The 23,166-nt window shown below is 38.9% G+C and overlaps 1 protein-coding gene across 1 annotated transcript in view; it reads right to left on the reverse strand.

Moving 5' to 3' along the window:
- Positions 1 to 23,166, reverse strand: part of prkd1 (protein kinase D1) — a gene marked incomplete at its 3' end in the record, with an annotated part of 39,995 nt that overhangs the window by 12,280 nt on the left and 4,549 nt on the right. The window contains exons 2-5 of the mRNA XM_079385677.1: positions 5,382 to 5,520; positions 992 to 1,123; positions 749 to 909; positions 444 to 467 (exon numbers count right to left, since the gene is read on the reverse strand). Coding sequence (XP_079241803.1) covers positions 444 to 467; positions 749 to 909; positions 992 to 1,123; positions 5,382 to 5,520 — 456 coding nt within the window. The remainder of the gene's footprint in view (positions 1 to 443; positions 468 to 748; positions 910 to 991; positions 1,124 to 5,381; positions 5,521 to 23,166) is intronic.

Consider the following 23,166-nt stretch of genomic DNA (forward strand, 5'->3'; position numbering starts at 1 on the left):
GAAAGAAAATGATCAATAGCTTCCTGTTGCCATGTTGTACACTCCACCAAAGGCCTTAAGTAGATTCACGTGGAAAGTAAGGCATCGTACAGCTCAGTTAAGCTAAAGTACAGATGCAGTTCATTTGCTGTAACCTGTCTAGGTGTAGGGAACAGATTAGAGAGCAGTTAACAGATGTTTGATTCTGCCATCAACAGCCGATTAACAGTTTTCTTCAAACAAACTCTACATGTGTACCACAACATTTCTAGTGTCAGGTTAAAATGTCTTAACCTCTCGAAGAAAAGAACTCTATATCTGGCTTAATGAAATTAAGCTTCAAAACAAAAGATCAAACACATTTCATTTTACATTTTTTAATATTGCAAACAACAGGGGGTGTATGACAGACAAAATATCACAAGGCGGTTAGTTAAAGTTTAATTAATGTAGTTAGTGCCTACCTCCATGCTAGGACTGACAGGAGACTGGGCAGGAATGAAAGGATGTGTGGGGAGAGGTAGAGAGAGACAGACAGAGAATGAGTAGTGTTAATAAACAGGACAAGCATGCAGCACTAGTATAGGATGAACAAACGGGGACCAAATCTATGATCTGTCATAATATCAGAGATTGTTAGGGCAATGTAACTGTTGTATTTGTAAGATTCATATGATTTGTATTTTATATTTGAACATTTATTCTATGTTGTAACTGAGGAAGAATGTGATGCAGTATGGTGTGGATTTAATTTTGTCATCAAACTCACCAGTAAAGCTTCATCAGAGGTGCTTGGAGACGGTTCAGCAGACACAGAGCGAGTGTTGGTCAGGCCGGTGAGGGACACGTTAGATAGTCGTCGTTTACGGATGCCACTGCAGTTGTTTGGGATTTTAAAGGCACACCGTTTGTGGTAGTTCAGCCCGCAGCCTAGCGCAAAGATAGCGACAAAAGACCATCACATGGTGGTCTGTTTCTACTGCTGACAGAAGTGGAATGTTTAGACATTTACCTTCACACTTAAGCCCCTGCCTCACTAAACCCCACAGCATCTCTCCACAGTGATCACAGAACGCTGGAGCTCGATATGAGTGAACGAACAGGGCATGAGGTCTGATCTGAAAATCCTCCACTGTAGCTGAGGCTGAAAGTTTGAAACAACACACACAAAAGACAAATGTCAATTTATCCAGCAGACCAAATCCAGTGCCTTTCTCCTCAGAGCAACACTGTGTTATGTCCATCAATCTGTGATCAAGTACATTTCCATGTCCCCATCATCACAGTTTGGCTGAAATCATATTAGCTAGATTTCATATATCACAATTATGTGACTGTAAACAATTCACTGCTTTTGTAATGGAAAGTTTTAGCATGAAAAAACATGATTTATTTAGAGATATTCCTGGACCTGATCAAAATGTTTATAACAAATCATGATTTATGGGAAATTTGGTTTTCATTGGCATTCATTTTTTCATATGTTTCCCAATTTCACTGCTCTCACCCCCCATTAGCATTTTCTAATATACCTTTAAAAATCCAGTTCCTTAATGACATCCAGAAAGTGAAATCAGCACTTCAGCACATTATAATGTTGTTTTGTATACAAATACAAAGCTAAAAGGCATATCTATGTATCTTATTTACCCCTAAATATTGGTACTTTAAGGTACATATTCGTACCTTTTGACAGGGTAACACCCCAGTGACAATTCTGTAGCTTTTTTCAGAGAGTGTAACAATGGACTTGATGAAATGTGTGATGTTTTGTGAACTTTAAAACATTTCATCCTTTTTTTTAATAAACTTACACAAAATCAAAAGATAGTTAAATAAACTGTATAAAATTAACCAAAGATTAAATTAGGTTGACACCCTCATATAAACTAACTCTCAATTCTAATTATGGCTCTCTATTTCCACCCTGTACGGCACCCAGCTAATAAGCAAATAATCACGCTATAATTAATAAAGTGCCTGAGCTTGACCACAGCGTATTTCCGTGTTGTACACTTTCCTTAGAAATATATCCTTAAATTACAAAACTAGCATTATAATTTTTTACTGAATAAAAGGAATGACCCCTGTGTCGTGCTCTAGAGCATGATAATAGTAGAGTAAATATTACATTAAAAAAATATATATTATAATTATTTTTGGGGAGAAACTTAATTTGTGCAAAAAGAAATGCTTAAAGAAGCTTGAAAGAGAGGTATGAGACACATTTAAGTAACTTACTTATTCAAAATAACCATGTCACTTTACCCCCAACAGCATGGGGGCTTTTACTCAAAATACTATCCTTTCACTTATTTTAACAGTTACTGAATAACTGTTTGACATTCAACCAAACTGAAAATCGTGAGTTTTTTGTCTCTTAATATGTGATTGTTTCAGGGTTTTTCATTAGCTGCGCAAATCTGCAACATTTGATGATCCACGACTCACTTCACTTTAACAAACCACAATTACACCTCACAATGACAACATTAAAATTGATCAAAAAAGGGTGGCGATGGCACAGTGGATAAGACACATGCCTTTGGTGTGAAAGACCCGGGTTCGAATCCACTGTGAGACACCAATGTGTCCCTGAACAAGACACTTAACCCCTAGTTGCTCCAGAGGCGTGCGACCTCTGACATATATAGCAATTGTAAGTCGCTTTGGATAAAAGCGTCAGCTAAATGAATAAATGTAATGTAATGATCAAATTACCTCAGATTTGATCTTTTTCATTTATTCTCAGCTAAATGTCCTGATACTTGCAATTAACTTTTTATTTGAAGGCACTTTGGTAAAACCGCACCTGCTAAAAACATCAATGTAAATTCTTAGTAATTCATTAAAGGATATGCAGTACCTGATGAGAGACGTCAAGTTTTGACAACCTTAAACTCTGAAACATCTGTTATTTGCGCGTAATCGTGGTTGTTCAAGTGAAGTGAGTCATAGATCATCCCAAACACTTAATTTCCAATTTACAACTTAAAATCATAATTAAAGTCGTTTTCCCATAACAACTCACATAAATAACCACATTTTTTGTTTGCATTATTTGGACTTTCGACTTCGTGAGGGAATTTGCTTCACTCTTAATCCCAGCAGCACTGAGTAAACATGTCATGATTAAAAAGGCAAACAAATGTTGCAGAGGGAGTTATATCTTTATTTTATGAACCATCCTCTTTCGAGCTCCCACAAGGCATGTGTATCTTTGGGGTACAGATGGATGAGAGGGTGGGCCAAATCCAATCTATCAATGGCCAGTCTGGCATGCTTTTCCAGTCTCCACAGAACTGCCGCAAGGCCTGGGCAGCAGGCTCTCTGGCCTTGCCTAATTCTAATCAGATGGGCAGACCGTGTGTCTGTCAGGGTTAATGGGCTAGAGATGGTGGTCTCTTTAGAGGGGCCTGTGGTCAAGCACTAATTAATTAAGAACTCATTGTGAGTGTTCGAGAGCTTTAAAATACAACAAAGAAGCCGATTAAGAGCTGCATGACATCTCTGTACCATATATTTCACTTGGAAGCATGACCTCTAAAAATGATACTCAATGCAGCACAGCATAATCTTACAGAACAGAGCAAAATCCAGAGATATGAGGAATTTTAATTGCCATCCAAACTCTTCCAAACAAACCCAGCTTTATTTATATTTGCAAATTGTACTATGAAAGGGAAGCTTTTGGGGTGGTTGGAGTGTTTTGATTGGCTCTTGTTGGCTGCATGTTGACAGGACCAATAGCGGCTGAGTGGCGAGCGCAGCAGGAGAACTGCCTGCCTCAACGCACGCATGTTGCCTCCTCTCCAACATGGCTTCCCCTAGTACGCTCAAGTAGAATACATTCTGATTAGCCATTCTGCAGCTAAATTACCTCAATTCATTCAAATTATTGTTTTGCCTTTTGTTTAAAGGCCAAGATATGTTTGCAAGTTGAACTACCTGAAAACTGTCATTAAATGCTTCAGGGAAATGAGTATGATGCTGAAAAGGCATCCTGAGTTGACTTAATGCAGATACTTGTTTCTCCAGTCATTTTTTTCTTTGCTGCCGGTGGAAATGGGAAATTTTCTGGCCTGACACACTCTGGCCTGCGATTTCTCTCCAAAACAGTAACGGCAAATCACTAAAGTTTCTGCATACTTCATCAATATTCACGTATGGTTATTAATCCAACACGTTCTGTATGGCGCTTGTATCTCCATGTATTTTCTCGGTTGCAATTATGTTGATCTAGGCACAGCCAAACATCCTGTCAGCGCGCTTCAGTGAAGCCAACCCGTGGTTACTCTAAATTTATCCAGCAGAAAATAGACTTCAAGCAGACTTTAAGGACCGCAACAGACTGGGTAGAGACCCAGCAGAGAAAGCGTAGGTCATATTTTTATGAAATGCTGCTCTTTTTAATTGCTGCAGGAGATACTGTCAAAGTGATAATCCGAGAGATCAGCATTTATTTGCCCGCTTGTTGCGCCTTTTTTCAGATTCAGGCCAATTACAAAGCATTCAACTTTTGCTTTGAAAACCATATGGTGAGCAAAACCAGATTTATTGCTATCAAAGAATTAATTTAGGCTTTAAAATAATAAGTTTACTTAATTAGTAAAGGAAAACTATGAGCTGGACCTTTGATTTACTTTTGCGTCAGTTGCCAGTGAATTTATACCCTTTGAGAAAAGTGACGTGACAATCTCAAGGGGACCTCAGGGGGTATCATAATTAATAACCGTTGACCTTACTTTGGTGACAGTTGTAAAACTCTTCTGTGTTACTTTACAGTGAAAGCAGTCAAGTGTGTCATTGAGAAGTGTTACTCCAGGCTCCCAAAGGCTCGTCTATGAGAATGTGTGCATCTGGGTGTGTTAATCACCTGATTCATCCTGTCACAGACATGCACATGTACAGAGAAACACACCAGACCTGGTAGACAGGCTGGGGGGGTAGAAGAGGTGTCAGTCCTCGCTTTATCTCGTCAGAATAGACTTCACTCAATTACCTGACATAGCACAGGGAGGAGAGGGGGAGGAAGGGAGGGGAAGGCCTGCCAAGTGTTTGTAGAAACACTTTAGCAGTGTCAAATGCGATACCTCCATCGCTTCCTCAGCAAAGCAACTCCAGTTTTCACACCGGGTGCAGCATCAAAACTTGGATGCGCATCAACTTTTCCAGAGTGGGAAATGGAGGGACAAAAAAACAGTCAGAAGTGACACAGGAATCGCACTCTGGTGTGTTGCAGACTGCAGAAACTTTGGCGGGTATTGCAGCAAAATCACTGTGTCTTGTCTAACTGATCTATAAAACAATGTGTTATGCCACAAATGAGAAGACGATGGATGTACATCTGCGCCTGGGGCATGACTACAAGCTGAGCAAGAACTATTGAATGCACCACTCACCTGACAGGACGACTTCCACCAGGTCCCCTTCCATAATTTCAGCCGCGCACCTCACCAACTGCAGGATGTTCTCCGAGTTTGGATCATGACGGAAAAGAAGAATCTTGTCATACATCCCATAGAAGCCACATTCTGGGAACTGTGATGGAAGAAAAATTATGTCTGTCAGGTGTTTTTACAGAGTAAAGGCTATATTGTGTGGGTGGTGTGTAGTTTATGATGGTTAGCATACATGAATTGCTTGTCTACTGATGCCAGACATATAATGCGTCTAAAAGCCCTGCCCACATATTCAAATTACAGACAACATTTCTCATACCTGAAGCTTTTCATTCAGCTACTAAAAGTACTCAGAAACCACATAATGATGCTCATGGGACAAACCTGACTGACAAAGTCTGATTTATAGCATTAAATGCTTTTCGGGTTTTTTCCTTCTCTCTTTTTGACTGCTCCTAAACAGTTTTACGAACAGCAGCCTCACAATCAATTCAATGTCAAAAGAAGAGAGCAACATATTGACTGACCCGTGTAGACCGCTGGGGAAAATGGCTCACTAGCCTCATTCTCTATTGATTCCTGCTGGGTTGAGTTGCAGCAACACTGCAGAGAAGGCCTGCATGTAATGGCAATTCAAACCTACACAATTCACAAAGGGTACTCACATCTAAGCTATTTGGCTTTTATTACACCACAAACAAAAAGATCACAAATAAAAACTACTCTGGCTGTCACAATGAACTTGTATTCGGACTTTACATTTACATTGACATTAATCTGTAAGATCATACATACAAAATATACTGTTATATAACTCTGAGTGTTGAGTATCAGTTATTGAAATAGCATATCACTGTAAAAAATAAGTGTAATTTCAACTGTAAAATTAGGTAAAAACGCTACTGAAAAAAACTGTTAATAGGTTAACAGTAAGTTCCCGTACTATATACAGGGAAAAACTGTAAAAGATCTAACCAGACATCTCATGTAATTTTACAGTACAATTCTGTTATTTGTACAGTTTTTAGCAGTAAAAAAAAATAACAAATCAAATGTAGAATTTACAGTCAAAAACTGTAAACTGATATTCCCAGAATTCCCTGCGTGACACATTTGAAAGTATTTTGTTTAAATAATCATGTTTTGTAATATTTTTTACAAAATTATTCTGGCAACCACAGCTGCCAAAATTATTTTGTAAAAACTACAGAATTCTCTTCTTTTTTTTTTTTTTACACAGTGTGTGTGTGTGTGTGTGTGTGTGTGTGTGTGTGTGTATATATATATATATATATACATACACACACACACACACACACTGATATATAATAGGATATAGTGCTATATATATATATATATATATATATATATATATATATATATATATATATATATATATATATATATATATATATACACATATATACACACACACACACACACACACACACACACATACACACTGCCCTCCAAAGGTTTGGAAACGCCCTAGAAAAGTGGGGTTTTGGACAATATTGGCATGAATTCTTATTTATTTGTGATAAGGGACTGATTGCACTGATAAGGGACAACACAAACTACGAAAACATATTTTATTACATAAACAGTTTATACATAGAAAAAGACTACAATTTTCGATTCATCAAAATATCTCCCAGCAGCAGCTATTACAGCTCTTCATAATATGGGCATCCGAGCTGTCAGTTTATTCAAACATTGATTTTGAATTCAATCAATTGTTGAAGCTATTAAGGTGTGCTAACCCAAAAATCTTTTAAAAACCTGGGCCAAGTTTAAACCAGTAACCAGGCATCACAGCTGGCAAAGGGGCATGTCTGACTTTGACATGTATATATTGCCATTATTATGTTTTATTGATAGTCTTCAATGATAATGTCAAGTTACTTTAATGTATTTGCACCAAAAAATGATAAGGATTTATGCTGGTATCGTCCAAAAGCACACTTTGCCAGGGGTGCTTCCAAACTTTTGGAGGGCAGTGTGTGTATATATATATATATATATATATATATATATATATATATATATATATATATATATATATATATATATATATATATATATATATTACATAGTGCTAAGCAATGATTCATTCAAAATAAACGTTTTTGGGTACATTATATATGTGTGTCTACGGTGTATATTTATTATGTATGTATAAATACACACACATGCATATATTTAAGAAACATTTTATGTTTATATTAAATATATTTATATATAATATAAATTATATGAGGATAAATACATGTGAATATTTTCCAAATATATTGTATGTGTTATATATAATATATATATATATTTGATTTTAAATTGGGGTAAAATATAATATTGCTATTAAAAATGAAAATTTGAATGAAATTAATTTAAGGAATTAGAATTAAAATTCAACTTCAAATTCAATAATAAAATTATATTTCCTTAAATATAATATATAAATATATATAAATGTCACAATATAATATAATTTACTTAATTTTGATCCATTCTTATTCATTCCAATTCAACTTCCTGTGTGTCGTGTCTAATTCAATTCAAATTCCATGAATTTAAACTCGGCTAGCTCTCAGATGCTCAATTTTGTACAGCCTTTTCCTGATTAAATTCTCTTCACACTTCATAAACACTTTTCTGGTTTTGTAAAAATGCAGCTGAGAGCACGTATGTGCCTGATATTCCTGTATGCATATAAACCTAAGCAATGGTTTATATGCAAAGATTCAGGAAGCCGATTCGAATGAGATTTCTGAAGAGGCATCTACAGAGAGCAAAGTATGGCGCGGAGCTTAAAAGGAAGTGAACGAATGTGGAGAAAATCCAATTTCTAAATAAAGACACCGAACAACAGTGACTGACGTTGAGAAAGAAACTGCGGGATTACAAAACGGCTCCATCCAAGATATCTGGATGCTAACAGCGTGAAAGCATATGATGATTATCAGGCTACAGGTTAACAGATTGAACACTAATCATTCGCCTTGTTCCCAATCAAGTCGAATAGCCGTCACATTTATTCACAATTCCAAGTGTGCCATTTTGCAGTCAGAGCCTCTAAAGAGCATCTGATCAGTGCAAATGTTTCAAGCTCGCTTCTAACCAGAGCACTGGTTTGGAGAAAACAGCGATGACTCTATCATTGTTTAGCAACCCGCGCAGAGGAGCTCACCTCCGAACGCCCACACAAGATGTACATTGCACCAAAACGCGCTGCTAGCGTATCATTCACTGAGGCGGTAGACTCGCCTTTTAAAAGCATGCCACCGCAAGCACGCATTCCAAACCAATGCATGGAAATTTGATTCGAGCCCCACACACAGACTCTCCTCCAGTATTCTCACGACATTACAGCGCGTATTAGATTCAATTTGACAACACTTGTAAGACTGTAGTATTAGAAAACAGTATCTGTTTTCGCGTTTTCTTTTGGTGGTTTAATTGTGCAGATTCCTTCCCCTCTTGTCTAGTTCTAATGAGTGCTACACAATGAAGATACACAGAGGCAAGTGTGCTTTTGAGGTCACCATGACAGCAGCCTCACTGTAACAGTGTGGGTTGTCATGGCAGCGGACACCCAAGGCTCTTTCCTGATTGAGCACTATTCATTTATTTGGCACAAATGGATGCACATATATCTGCTGCATGTCTGAGCCATCAAAGCCGAAGACACACCGATCCTTGTCATTAACCCCTTGGGAGATGTCTGGCTCCGATCGGTGGAATCCTCTGACAATAACGCTATGTTATTGCCTCTGAGTGAGCTGCCCAGACCCCCTTGCTTGATGGTATTTCATGACTGTCATTTTCTGCCATCTCTCTGCATGTGTTTTATAGATGACAGGCTAGCACGGTGAGAAGAACATCAATTTGGATGTTGTCTTCCTTTTAAACAACTGGTTGTTGAAGCTGGTTGTCAGGGTGGAGCGAGCACTTGTGTGTGTCGAAAAAGGCAGGTATGTTGAGAGAGAAAAAAAGATGGATGGGCAGAGAGAAAGAGCGAGCCAGCAAGCGCTCTGAAAGCTTGTAAGGAGTGAATCATCCGTTCTAACTGTCAACCCCCTCTCGCCTACGCCGCACCAGGCTCAATGCCCTGCTCTTAACGCTAAACCGCCGTTCCTTCCTCCCAGCACCGCTTTGACATCCTAAAGAACCGTAGCCCTTTAATTACTCAAACTAATGATATCAACCTGTTGTCATATTGGGAGACATGCATTACATTACATATAAAATACATATTGGATTACTGCTATTACAATTAAGCTTTAGCGTGTATAAATACATTTGCACATCTCGGTGGATGTGCACATGGATATGTTGGATGGTTTGCGATCAATTAAACTTTGCATTGATATTAACTACTTTTGGCCAAGCATGCATGCAAAAACATTATAGGTACTGCATTTAAATACCTCTCAAAAGTATGTTTTATATAGTATAATTGAAATATGGACATAGTATCCATCATGTTGTCAATGGCATGTGACTTACAGTTACAATACAATGGACTTACAAAAGGACAGTAGTACAACGGAAGTAGTAGCTAATTTGGGTACTTTTGCATATTGCACACTTTTGCCATTTGTTTTGGCTGAAGGTAATGATTAAAAGTCGTTTGACCAATAGTGTGTAGGCATTGTACTAGAGTGACCACTTGGTTATTGCTTTTTTGCAGGATGTGCTCAGAATTATTCAAATCCTTGGTAAATATGATAAAAGGAGGATGAGAAAATAAATCTGCATAGATAATCCTTTTGATTTTTTGAGTTAAAAATGTACAAAAATCCAACCTTTCAATGGAGAATAAAAATTTAAAATGGAGGGAAAATCTCATAAATCTCATGAAATAAATGTTTTTCTCTAATACACATTGGTCACAAACAATCATACCTTTTATTCAATACTTTTTGAAACCTCCTTTTGCCAAGACAGCAGTTCTGAGTCTTCACCTATAATGCCTGATAAGTTTAGAGAAAATTTGACAAGAGATCCAAGACCATTCCTTCATCCAGAATCATTACAGACCATTCAGATGTCCAGGTCCATGTTGGTGCTTCCTTCTTCTTCAGTTCACCCCACTAATTTTCGATACGGTTCAGGTCAGGGAACTTGGTTTTGTTCTCAGTGACCCATATTTGTTTTGATTTTGATGTTTGTTTGTGGATCATTGTCCTGTTGGAAAATCCAACCTTGGCCCATTATAGGATTTCTAGTATGTACAGTCGGTTTTTAATTGTTTATCTGTTGGTGTTTGATAGAATCCATGATGCCACCTATCTGAACAAAATATCCAGGATCTCTGGCAGAAAAATGGGGTCACAGCATTGAAGATGCAGCAGTATATTTTATTGTACACACAGGGTACTTTTTATCCCTGTGTGCACCAAAACCATCTTGAGTGTTTGTGGTTAAAAAGTATTTTTTTTAGTTTCATCTGACTATAGAAGTCTGTCCCATTTGAAGTTCCAGTCGTGTCTGACAACTGAACATGCTGGAGTTTGTCTTGAAACCCTCCTAAAACAAAATGTGATTATGTAGGTGCTGTTTGCTACTTTTTCATGAGGCTTTACACTCCTGCTGCAGCCCCTCAGCCTGCTCGTCGCCGTGGGCACCCCCCAGCCCATCCAGGCCCCCGCCAAACCTGGCGGCAAGCTCAAATGCAAGAGGCCCTGAGACGGGCGAAGTATTCGATAGAACCGGTCCCTCCAGCCGATATGAGGACAGGGTTTTACAGCCCTTACCTCATTGTGCCCAAGAAAAGCGGTGGGTTATGACCGATCTTGGATCTGCGAGTTTTGAACTGTGCACTTCACAAGATGCCATTAAAGATGTTGACGAAGAAACGCATTTTCGGGTGCGTCCGTCCCCTAGATTGGTTTGCAGCAATCGACCTGAAGGACGCGTACTTTAATGTCTCGATCCTCCCACTACACAGGTCATTCCAGCAGTTCTCGTTGCAACTCGCCCGCCACCTCCACCTCTGGAGTCAGAAGCATCTGAGGTCCCTTCGTGCCATCCACATCCCAGGAGTGTTCAATCAGGCGGCCAACAAGCTGTCTCGAGCGGCACTTCCTAGGGAGTGGATACTCCATCCCCAGGCGGTTCAGCCGATTTGGGGGACGGTTCGGAGTTGCTCAGGTAGACCTGTTTGCATCTCCAGAAACCACCCATTGCCAGTGGTTCTACTCCCAATTCCAGGGCCTGCGCAAATATGTGCCCCCCTCAGTGAGCCTGCTAGCACAGACACGTGCAAGATCAAGGAGGACGAGGAGCCAATATGGAGCCACTACAGGACCTGGTTCCCGGAACTCATGCTCTTCGCTACAGCCCCTCCCTGGCCGATTCCTCTGAGGAAGGATCTGCTTTCTCAGAGACGGGGCACCCTCTGGCACCCACTACCAGACTTGTGGAAACTCCATGTGTGGTCCCTGGACGGGACACGGAGGTTCTAGGTGACCTGCCCCAGGAGGTAGCTCTCACTATTGCTTCAGCACGAGCACCGTCCACAAGACAGCCCTATGCTCTGAAGTGGAACCTGTTCGTCGAATGGTGTTCCTCTCACCATGAGGAACCCCGAGGATATTCGATCAGAGCCGTGCTTTCCTTTTTGCACCAAGGGTTGGAGTGTAGGCTGTCCACTCCACCCTTAAGGTTTACGTTGCTGCTATTTCCGCCCACCACGACCCCATAGAGGGAAGATCGGTGGGGAAGCACGATCTGGTCATCAGGTTTCTTAGGGGGGCCAGGAGGTTAAATCCTCCTAGGCCCCCCTCCCTACCCTCTTGGGATTTGGCATTGGTGTTAAGAGCCCTACAAACTTCCCCCTTTGACCCTTTGCAATCAGTCGAGTTGAAGTTTCTCTCTGTGAAAACCCTACTTCTGACTGCATTAGCCTCGATCAAGAGGGTGGGGGACCTGCAGGCATTTTTGGTCGACGAGTCGTGCCTTGAGTTATGGCCGGCTATGTGTCCAAGGTTCCTACCACTCCCTTCAGGGACCAGGTAGTGAACCTGCAAGCGCTGCCCCAGGAGGAGGCAGACCCAGACCTAGCTTTGCTCTGTCCTGTAAGTGTACTGAGACTGTACGTGGATAGAACTCAGAGCTTCAGGACCTCAGAACAGCTCTTTGTCTGTTATGGAGGACAGCGGATAGAGGATGCCATCACCTTGGCCTATGAAGCACAAGGTGTGCCCTGCCCGCTCAGGCTGCATGCTCACTCCACTAGGGGTGTCGCATCGTTCTGGGCGCTGGCTCATGGTGCCTCGCTAGCAGACGTCTGTGGAGCTGTGGGTTGGGCGACTCCTAACACATTCACTAGGCTTTATAGCCTGCGTGTCAAACCGGTTTCCTCCTGTGTTCTCACCTCAAACGGGTAGTGGCACTGAGAGGCCCGGCTCAGATTCGGCTTGCGGTGTCCTTGCGCCTAATTCTCCAGAGAGTTCCTTAACCAGGCAAACCCCGTAGAGTAGGGCTGTATACCTTGGAGAACCTGGCGATACGATACATACCTCGATACACAGGTCACGATTCGATACGTGCCTCGATACAGAGCTGTCTCCATACGATTTGATACAATGTGACACGATTCGATACGATTCAATAAAAATACATGGGCCAGAGCAAATTAGTTAATGCTGAACACATTTACTCAACAAACAGAACTCTGCATTTTTCTTCAATTTATTGAAGACATAAGTGCATTATAACAAAGTGCATTTTGCTTAAATATTTGCAACTTTAAGTGCTCTGATTAATTGTACACAAATTGTATTAATCTGGAAATTACCACAAGTCAACATTTAACTTTCCAAGGGTACAGTCTGAGCTCTCACAAGCACAAAATCTTCTTCTTATTATTCTTAACTTCTTATTAAATCTTCTTATAATTCTTTTTTGTGACACTACTGCCATAACATATTTCACTATGAAATCACTTAAATGCTACATCTTGCTTTAACATTTTCCATGAGTTTTTTTGAAACTCGCGGGCGCCGCTGTGCCCCCTTATGGCTGGGCGGAGTATCGATACTAAGGGCTAGAATATCGATACTGTATCTTTTTTTATTATATCGGTATGTATCTAAGAATCGATATTTTGAGCACACCCCTACCGTAGAGTCCTCCGGCACTCCGGCGTCCAGACGCGGCGGAGCATCTGGCGCCAGGCCTTTCAGCCAATGAATTCTTGAAATCTGGTGTGAGGCTAGTGCCCATATGAGAGACCCTGCTGGGATCCCATATGTGTATTCCACGGTATACTTATTAGAGCTGTGTTTCCCCTGGTAGACCACGTTCTGCCGTCTTTAATGATGCAGCCTAAGCCATCTCAGACACTTACATGTGCAATAGGGCCCTACGGGGTTACTTCCCATGTCTAAATGTCACTTAACCCCCTCTGGGAGGAGGTGACTCCGCATTGTGTCTCTTCAAAGCGGAAGGGCACGCTTCCCTGTGTTATCCACGTCCTACTGTTTGGGTTGCTCAAGGAACAACAGAAGTTGACCTTCTCTGTGTAGATCCAGGTCCTATCGTCTGCCTTATAGGAAGGATAAGGAGGCCTACACAGGGCACTGGAAGGGGCAGCTACTGTGGCGCTTTGGTAGGGATCCCAATTTCGTCGGTCATCCAATGTGACTCGGAGTGACCGACTGAAAGGGAACGTCTCTGTTACGTATGTAACCCTTGTTCCCTGAAGGAGGGAACGGAGACGTCACGTCCCGTCGCCACAGTTGCTATACCACCGCTGAACGGCCGGGGTCACCGGCTCGGCTCCTCAGCGAAAGCATGAATTAATGCGGTGCACCTGATGCCTCTTATGCTCACGCTGTGATCAGCGGCAGCTGGATGCGAATTACCGCATGCCAATGTCCATTGGCTCGTTTAGTTACACTCGAAGTGGATTGGTCTCTCTGGCGAGATCCCAATTTCGACGGTCATCCGACGTGACATCTCCATTCCCTCCTTTAGGGAAAGAGGGTTACATATTTAACCGAGACGTTTTTAATGCTTTAGCTCTTTTCTTACAGCTTCTTTGTAATTTATGAACTTCAACAATCTTTTGCTGCACATCAGAAATATATCCTTTGATTTTACTCATTGTGATTAATGATTAAGGGAATTTGTGTTTCCTCATATTTATATTCCTGCGAAACAGGAACTCATGGCTGGGTAATTTAATGTTCCTAGTCATCCTGGTGTGATAAAAATGCAAATATGAATGGGAATATACTTCAGAGATACTTTAATCATAAAAATTTCTAGAGGTATAGTAGAGATGTTTTGGTTTAGACTTACATATACACTGCATCCAAATATGCCTACATCTCTACTATATCCACCTTATTTTTAATGTAAGTGTGCAGCCATTTGTAACTTGAATGTATGAGTCTTCTGTTTCTGGTTATTTTTAGCTGTACAAAACGGGTTGTAATACTGCTTGATTCTGTCATGTATAAGGTCGGCCCTGTGACGTGTGTGTCACACATTTTCCATCATGGCAATCTTATAGGAAGTGGAGGCAAAACAACATAAAAATATCAACTTGATGTAAAATCAGGGCGGTTTATGTGACACTTCACTTCAAAACAAGTTTAAAATCACATGAGGATTGCAGACTAAATATGTGAGCTATCAGCAACAAAGATGACAATGACAACGGCAGCGCGTATGCGTTGATGTCTAACTATATTAGGCTACAAAATCCATGCCAGTAGAGGAAGAGACACTAGTGACGCACAGACTGTTGCCTTGTAATCAGTTTTGAGGATGATAAATAATCAAGAGGCTACGAGCAGAGGAGAAATAGCTGTTCACACTGTACCAAAGTCAGTAGAGCAGTGTGGTTTGTTTCCTTGTAGTGCTATGAGCCATTGTGTGCAAAAGCATGAGTGAGTCAAATGTTGCACCACATTGTTTTGGCTCAAATTTGGCATAAATATATGCATGTTAAGCAGATGCAATACTATGAAACATTTTCTTATTCACTGTAAAAATGATTTGATCATTATTACTTTCATCCATTTGACTCGTCACAGTAATTTCCAGCACTTCCAGAGGAGTTCTCTGAGTTTCAACTTGATTTATTTCATTAGTTTCACCATAAGTAAATTCAGAGTGGTTGGGTGAAGTGTAATGAACTTAACACTGTTGTAACTTTGGCAGTGAAGTTTGCTGTGAGAAACTGTATGAATGTGCCAGAAGGGAGAACGCTTTGTACTGAGAAATATAATTTGCAATATTATGCTTTCCAAAACATGTTTTAAAAATGTGGCTGACGACTTGTATCTAATATTTAAGAATGCTGTCACTGAAGTATATAGTTCACCCAAATATGAAAATTCTGTCATCATTTACTCACCCTCATGTCATTCCTCTGTATGACTTTCTTTGTTCTGTGCAACACTGAAGAAGATATTTTGAAAAATGCTGGTAACCAGTTTTGGTGATCACTAAAAAAATACTAAGACATACACTATATTGCCAAAAGTACTGGGTCACCCCCTTCTAATGAACAGGTTTGACTACTTTAGTAATTTCCATGAGAACAAATCTTAATGTTTAAGCATATAATGATATTCTAGGGAATTGTGTGCTTCTAATTTTATAACAATAGTTTGGACAGGGCCCTTTTCTATTCTAACCTGACAATGCCTCTGTGTATAAAGCAAGGTTCAAAAAGAAATGATTGATTGAGTCAGTGTGGAAGAACTTGACTGGTCTGCATAAAGCAAAGTCCTAATCCCAGCTGAACACCTCTGGTGTGACTTTAAATGCAGACCTTGAGCCGAAAACTCATCACCAAACACCAATGATTTGTACATGCACTATATGGACAAAAGTATTGGGACACCCCCTTTTTTAGAACAGAAGAAGGCACTTCCAAAACTGTGGCAACAAAGTTGGAAGCATAATTCACGTATTTAAAAACTGTATTTCCATCTTTGTTGCAGCAGTTTTGAAAGTGTCTAAAATGACTGGACCTATATACAAGTCATTGGTGTTTGGTGATGAGTTTTCGGCTCAAGGTCTGCATTTAAAGTCACACCAGAGGTGTTCAGCTGGGATTAGGACTTTGCTTTCTGCAGATCAGCCAAGTTCTACCACACTGACTGAATCAGTCATTTCTTTTTGAACCTTGCCTAACACACAGTGGCATTGTAATGTTAGACTAGAAAAGGGTTCTGTCCAGACTGTTGCTATAAAATTAGAAGCACACAATTCCCTACAATATCATTATATGCTTAAACATTGAGATTTGTACTCATGGAAATTACTAAAGTAGTCAAACCTGTTCATTAGAAGTGGGTGACCCAATACTTTTGGCAATATAGTGTATATTCCCTTTTTTGTTCCATAGAAGAAAGTAAGTAAAACTGAGTAAATGATGACATAATTTTCATCTTTAGGTGAACTATCCCTTTAAGGTGGCATGCGTAATAACAAGCTGTTTTGGACGTATGGTCACCCTAGTGTTAAAAAGACTATGACTTCGGACATAGCCTTCTGCTCTGTTTTTGACATACTACTATCCATCTTACTTCACAACACGGAGGCAAGCTATTTAAAAAAAAATTCACAACACAGAATTAAGCTACTTTCTTCCATTTCATTAGCCACTATATTATAAATAACTGGAAGAAAAACAAAGTGCAGAAAACGGTAAAACTATTTACACTACAAGCCAATGTGTTTATGATGTGTGGTGATGTATGACAGCAACTAGAACAGCTAATTGTGTCATAACAAAGCATTTGTACAAAACACTAATAACTGTTAAAACAGACTCAATTTAAAATTTACAGAACTATGTCAAATTACACTGTAAATAGGTCAATAAAAATGACAAATGTTTTACATGAAACACACAAAAGTGTGCATTTCAGTTAAATCAGTTAATAATGAAATTAATAATAAAGTTAATTTACAATGCATTAAATTGATCAACAGTGACAGTATATTATAACAAAATTATTTTTCTTAAATAAAATGTAGGTAACACTTTATTTTAAGGTTTCCTTGTCACACTTGTTACATGTTTACTTACTATTATAATAACAGTAAATTATGCATAATTACATGAAAGTAACCCTAAACCAAACCCTAATCCTAACCCATACAGTAAGTACATGTAGTTAATTAATATTACTCCGTACTTAAATGTATAATTAATTACACTGTAACAAGGACACCTTAAAATAAATTGTTACCAAAAACTATTTCAAATGAATGCTGTTCTTTTTAACATCAACGAATCTTGGAAAAAATATTGTGGTTTTCAGAAAATATTAAGCAGCCCAAATGTTTTCGGCATTTATAATAAAAATAAATGTTTCTTGAGGACCAAAGAGTGGATGATCAGTGGCTTTGTTTCCCATTGACTCATGGAAAATAAGCATTTAACAGATGGTTTACACAAACCGAATCAATCCAATAATCCATGTACTCAACATAAGAGCAGTTCCTGTATAAAACATTTCACAGTTCAAAACAGCTGAGAGTGGAAATGTATCATATTAGATAGAGAGCTGTAAAGTACATGGCTTTGTACATCTACCAGAAAACCAAACACACTAGACTTCAGAGAGAGCCAGTCAATGAGCCTAGACAGCATGAACCCTAACCACCATCAGTCAATCAGTCTGCCCGAGCCATGTGTAGTCTGCAGGTTAGTAGCTACTGGCTGTGCTGTAACAACCACTGATCAATACGATTGGAGCACTGCTCTTCTATTTATACACCCTATACACACACAAGGAAACAACCATCTGTGTGTTCTGCAGAAGACACTGCTGCTGCATGAAGATGTTATAGACAAGGTTCATGTCTTATCACATCATATTAATATCTATAAAAGCAAGTTTGAGGTAGTTCGCCCAAAAATTACATTTCTGACATCATTTGTCCACACAATAAATGTTAAAGTTTTAGAGTCCAGTGATTTCACTGTATGGACAAAAAATGTCATTCAAAATATCTAAAGTTCCACAGAAGGAAGAAAGAACATCATATGGGTTTGGAACAACATGAAGGCGAGTAAATGATTACAGAATTTCCTTTTTTTTTTTTTTTTTTTTTGAGTGAGCAATCCCTTTAATCAAATCTATACTGATCATTTCTAATGACTAGAATTTGCATAGGACAAAAAGGAGCAGAGCACCAATAAAAAAAAAAAAAATAATTAATTAAAAAAATCAAGCTAATCATTGAGATGGTAAAGAGCTTTATGTCTCAATTCAAAGCTCAACATTTAGTTCTCATTCACATACTGTACATTTACATGTGCTTAATCCTGTGGAGAATCATCTGGATGAGCGACACTATAAGATGAGACTGCACACTGTATCTAATTACAGCTCTCTTTTAGGACTGCTAAGATTCTCATTGTCACCTTAATAGCTGTATGTTCACACTTTATTAGTGAGTATTTTACAGCTCTCTTCCTCAGTGCCGACATGCCCACTAACTAACCCTTGGCAAAGTGTACTCAGCTGGAGAGTGCAAGTTCTGTTGGGCTTTGAGGTGCTACAGCAGATCATTAAAATAACATGACAGGCTTAGCGGGTGGTGCACCTCTAAATTGACTTCATAATTTCGATATTTTGCCTATGATAGGGTGAACTGGACTACCTCACACAGCATGAGGTGCAACAATCAAACTATATATGTAAGCCAAGCTTTTGTGTGCTTCTCCAATCCCTCTACTGCTTTCATATGAATTTAACATCATTTAAAGTCTTGATTAGATTAAGAGTGACTTTTTTGCCTTGTTGCAAAAGCATGTTTTATTAAAAGGGTCAATAATGATGTCCACGCAATAAAGAAAATGCGGTGTAACCATCAATTACAAGTAATAACATATTTTACACTCTGAATGAGTGTACAGGTAAATATAGGTAAAAAAGGTAAGTATATTATATATAATTTTCAAGTATATATATAAGTATTCATTTGCTTGGGATCATTTGCAGTTCCCTTTTTTTCTCCACATTTTTGCTTTCCCATCACTTAGATAAAGGTTCATCTTTGTCTCATCGGTCCATAAACACAGTTTCAAAACTCTTCTGGCTCACCTATGTGCTTTTTTGCAAACTCTAATCTTGCCTTTTTTAGTTTTGGTGCTGGTCAGAGGTTTGCATCTTGCTGTGTAGCATCTGTAATTCTGTGTCAAAGTCTCCTGAGGACAGTAGATTGTCAGAGCATCACCCCAGCTTTCTAGAAGTTGTTGGTGATTTTACAAACACGTCTTTTAGGGTTCATTTTCACAGCTTTTATGATTTGTCTGTCATCAACTACTATTGTTTTCTCAGCCGATCAGGTAGTTGTTGGTTGCTGGTGGTTTCCAAACTCTTGATTTCTCCATGCCCTTTATTTTTGCTATAACCCTAATTGACTTCCTCTTTTCTTTTAGCATCCAAAGTCAGCTCCCTCATCTTCATCCTGGTTTGTGTGTGTCATCATCGAATGCAAGATTCAGAATACAGAAGTAATGGATATAACTGATACAACACATTCCCTGCATTAAATTGCATTGAATTAAAGCAACAGGACACAGCTGATCACTTAGAAAGACCTGTGAGGCAACTGTTCCAATACTTATGCTCACATCAGAAAGGGGGATGAAACTCTAAAAATGCTGAACTTCTTAGCTGGTAAAACATCTATGGGTTGAATCACCCAATAATAAAATGTGACATTCTGTAGTTTTGTCTCATATTCATCTTTTAATCATATTTGTAAATGTCTTGACTCCACAGCCAGCAGAGCAATTCTGTCTTTACTGTTCCAATACTTTTGGAGGGCATTGTGTATAATATATATATATATATATATATATATCAATCAGTAAAACAAACAAAAAGTGCTAAATGCTTAAATCAGACACTTGATCTGTAAAGTTCATGGTGATGCTTTAAGGTTCAACTTGAAGTGACTCAATTATACCTTGTTATATTCAGTAACTGGATGTACAGACTAAAAAAAAAAAACTACATGACTGTTTGTGCTTGGCTCTCCTGAACAGATAATGGTGTTTTCCAAACCCTGCTTGAACACCCATGAAAATGATGTAACCTCCCAGTAAACTGCATTGACACTGAGACAAACACTACGTATTTTTAGTCATTTCAATTACTGCAATATGCCGTTTTTACTTCATTACTGAAAGCAATTAACAGGTTTCTTTGTTAACTCTCCATTGTATTTCCAAGTTGGCGCATATGAGAGTCCATCCATATTCAAGATTCAAGATTTTTATTTGTCACATACACAATTATACAGGGTATAACCAGCAGTGAAATGTAGGTATATCTCAATAATGTTATTAAATGAAAGAGCAAAACTGAAGCCCTGAGCTCCATATGGGTGCACCTTACCTCAGAAACAAATTTGAAGACTATTTTGCGAGAGCCACAGTATTATATACAACAACAAGAATCAATTCAGCCACCTGATTGGCTGACAGACCAAAGGGTGTTTTGCAGTGCCGCTACACATTGTTGAAAAATCAAGATGAATGGGATGCTATGAAGCCACAGTTCTCAAAAACAGATGTAAGCGCACGCGTACACGCATGCACACCGTCATGTATCTCATGGTAATGAAAGCTCTTTGAATACTCTCCAGAACAGCTGCTCAACAATGGGCTATATGCAGCTCTCATCTCTCACCCCAGTGTGGGAGTGTGTGTGTGTGTGTGTGTGTGTGTGTGTCTGTGAGTGCGTGACCCCACCACACATGGCTCTCGTCATCATAATGGCACTCAGATAAGTACTTCACAGGCAATCATAATCAGTTGCCAAGCAACTAGAAAGACTCACATAGAAAGACCAGTGCTGGGAAGATGACCATATAAGCTAATATCGATAATTCAAATATAATGTCTTAGGCAATGCAAATGTATAATTGAGTGAAAATCTACAGCTTTCAAAGCCTATTTCATCGCAACACTGTGAATAGCAAAATACACTGGTCTTTTATGCCCACTTCCAGAGAGACTCCATGTGCGTCAATAAACTTAGCTCCACAGCAACGAGGATCTTTTTTACTTGTTTTAGACCCATGATGGATGCATTAGGCTGACATGAAATCACTCGTCAAACACAAGTAGCTGTTCCGCACAGCCATCATCAGCTATGCTCATCTGCCAGCCGTGTCTATGCTATGGACTGAGCAATGGATCGGTTAGCGCTTAGCATGAAGAGTGCGGCAGCCCCGCTGATTAATAAGGACACTTTGAGGAGCGGTAATGCAAAAAGGTGCAAACTTCAAACAAAGGCGCTATCACTTTAATTAAGCCTGATAATCCAGAGCACTAATGGATTCACAGTCTATTAGGCAGCCCCTTGATAGCACTAAGGACTTTTGTCAATGTGAGAAAGAAGAGAAGTGGTAAAGAGAGTTTTCATTTCTTTCACCGCAGGTCATAATGCTGCCCTTTGTTGCTAGTTTTATGTGCTCCTTATGGTAAATGTATGGAGTGATTCTGTTGAAATATTGTTGTTGTTTTTTTAAACCTATATATCATATAAAGTCTATTTTCAAATCGCTTTTAGAAATATCATGTGCTTGTCTTCTAAGTTGGAATGGCTTGGTCATTTCATCAAAGATAATTTTAAGTAATCATAGAAAATCTCCCAGAATCTGAAATCAACTGTATCATCGTGTAAAGGCCATTTACACCAAGGTTGATAACTTAACAATAAAGTTTTAGTGAAGTCCACACCACAACTGTAACAAAAGCAGCACAGAGCAACGACATCATTGGAATCACTTTCAAACAGATTTTTTTCCAGGTGAAGAACAATAAGAACATTGACAGCCAATCAGAATCCATTATTCTTTAAAGAGCATGTGCAGCAGACAACAAAACTGCAGAGTGTGCTTGATAAACATAATGTGACTGTGTTTTGGTGTGGATGCTAAAAAGGTTATCATAGTTACCTTTGAAGGCCTAGTTATCGTTCTTGGTGTCAACATGCCTTAAAGGAATAGTTTACCTCAAAAATGAAAATTGTCATCATTTACTCACCCTTATGTCATATTAAAACCTGTATGTTGAACACAAAAGAGGATATTTTGAAGAATTTTGAAGAACCAAACAGTTGTGGGTCCCCACTGACTTCCATTGTGGGGAAAGAAATACTATGGAAGTCAATGGGGACCATCAACTGTTTGATTAATTCAATTCAAGTTTATTTGTTTAGCCCTGTAAAGCAGCTTTACAGAAAATATGAAGTTTCTACATTACATTTAAGAGTAGGTTATTAGTGGTGACTATGGCAGAAATGTACAGTAAGAATCATGCAGTGAGTTACAAAATTACACAATCAAACGGTGAACACTATTAACTGCAATGATTATATGTTGCGATTAAACTTTGCGATTAAACATTGGGATTAAGAAAAATTTTGTAGTTTTACCATCATTCTTCAAAACGTATTTTATGTTCGACATAAGAAAGCTCATACAGGTTTGGAATGGCATGAGGGTGAGTAAATGATGACAGAATTTTCATTTTTGAGGTGAACTATTCCTTTAATTCAATAAAATCTGCAACACATTTTCACTGTCCTTTTATAATGTTTCTCCTCAATCTGACCTTTATAATCTTGCAGTTTCTGTGAATTACAGCAAACATCTTCGTGTTCTGTTTCTAAAATGAAAATATAAACACATCGTCAGCTATAAATCTACTTGTATTTATATAAATCTCAGCACTGACAAACTTATAACCATCATGTTAGCTTGGAAAGTTTTGCACACTGTATTATTA

The sequence above is a fragment of the Barbus barbus genome (assembly GCF_936440315.1).
Source record: "Barbus barbus genome assembly, chromosome: 30".
Lineage (NCBI taxonomy): Eukaryota > Metazoa > Chordata > Actinopteri > Cypriniformes > Cyprinidae > Barbus > Barbus barbus.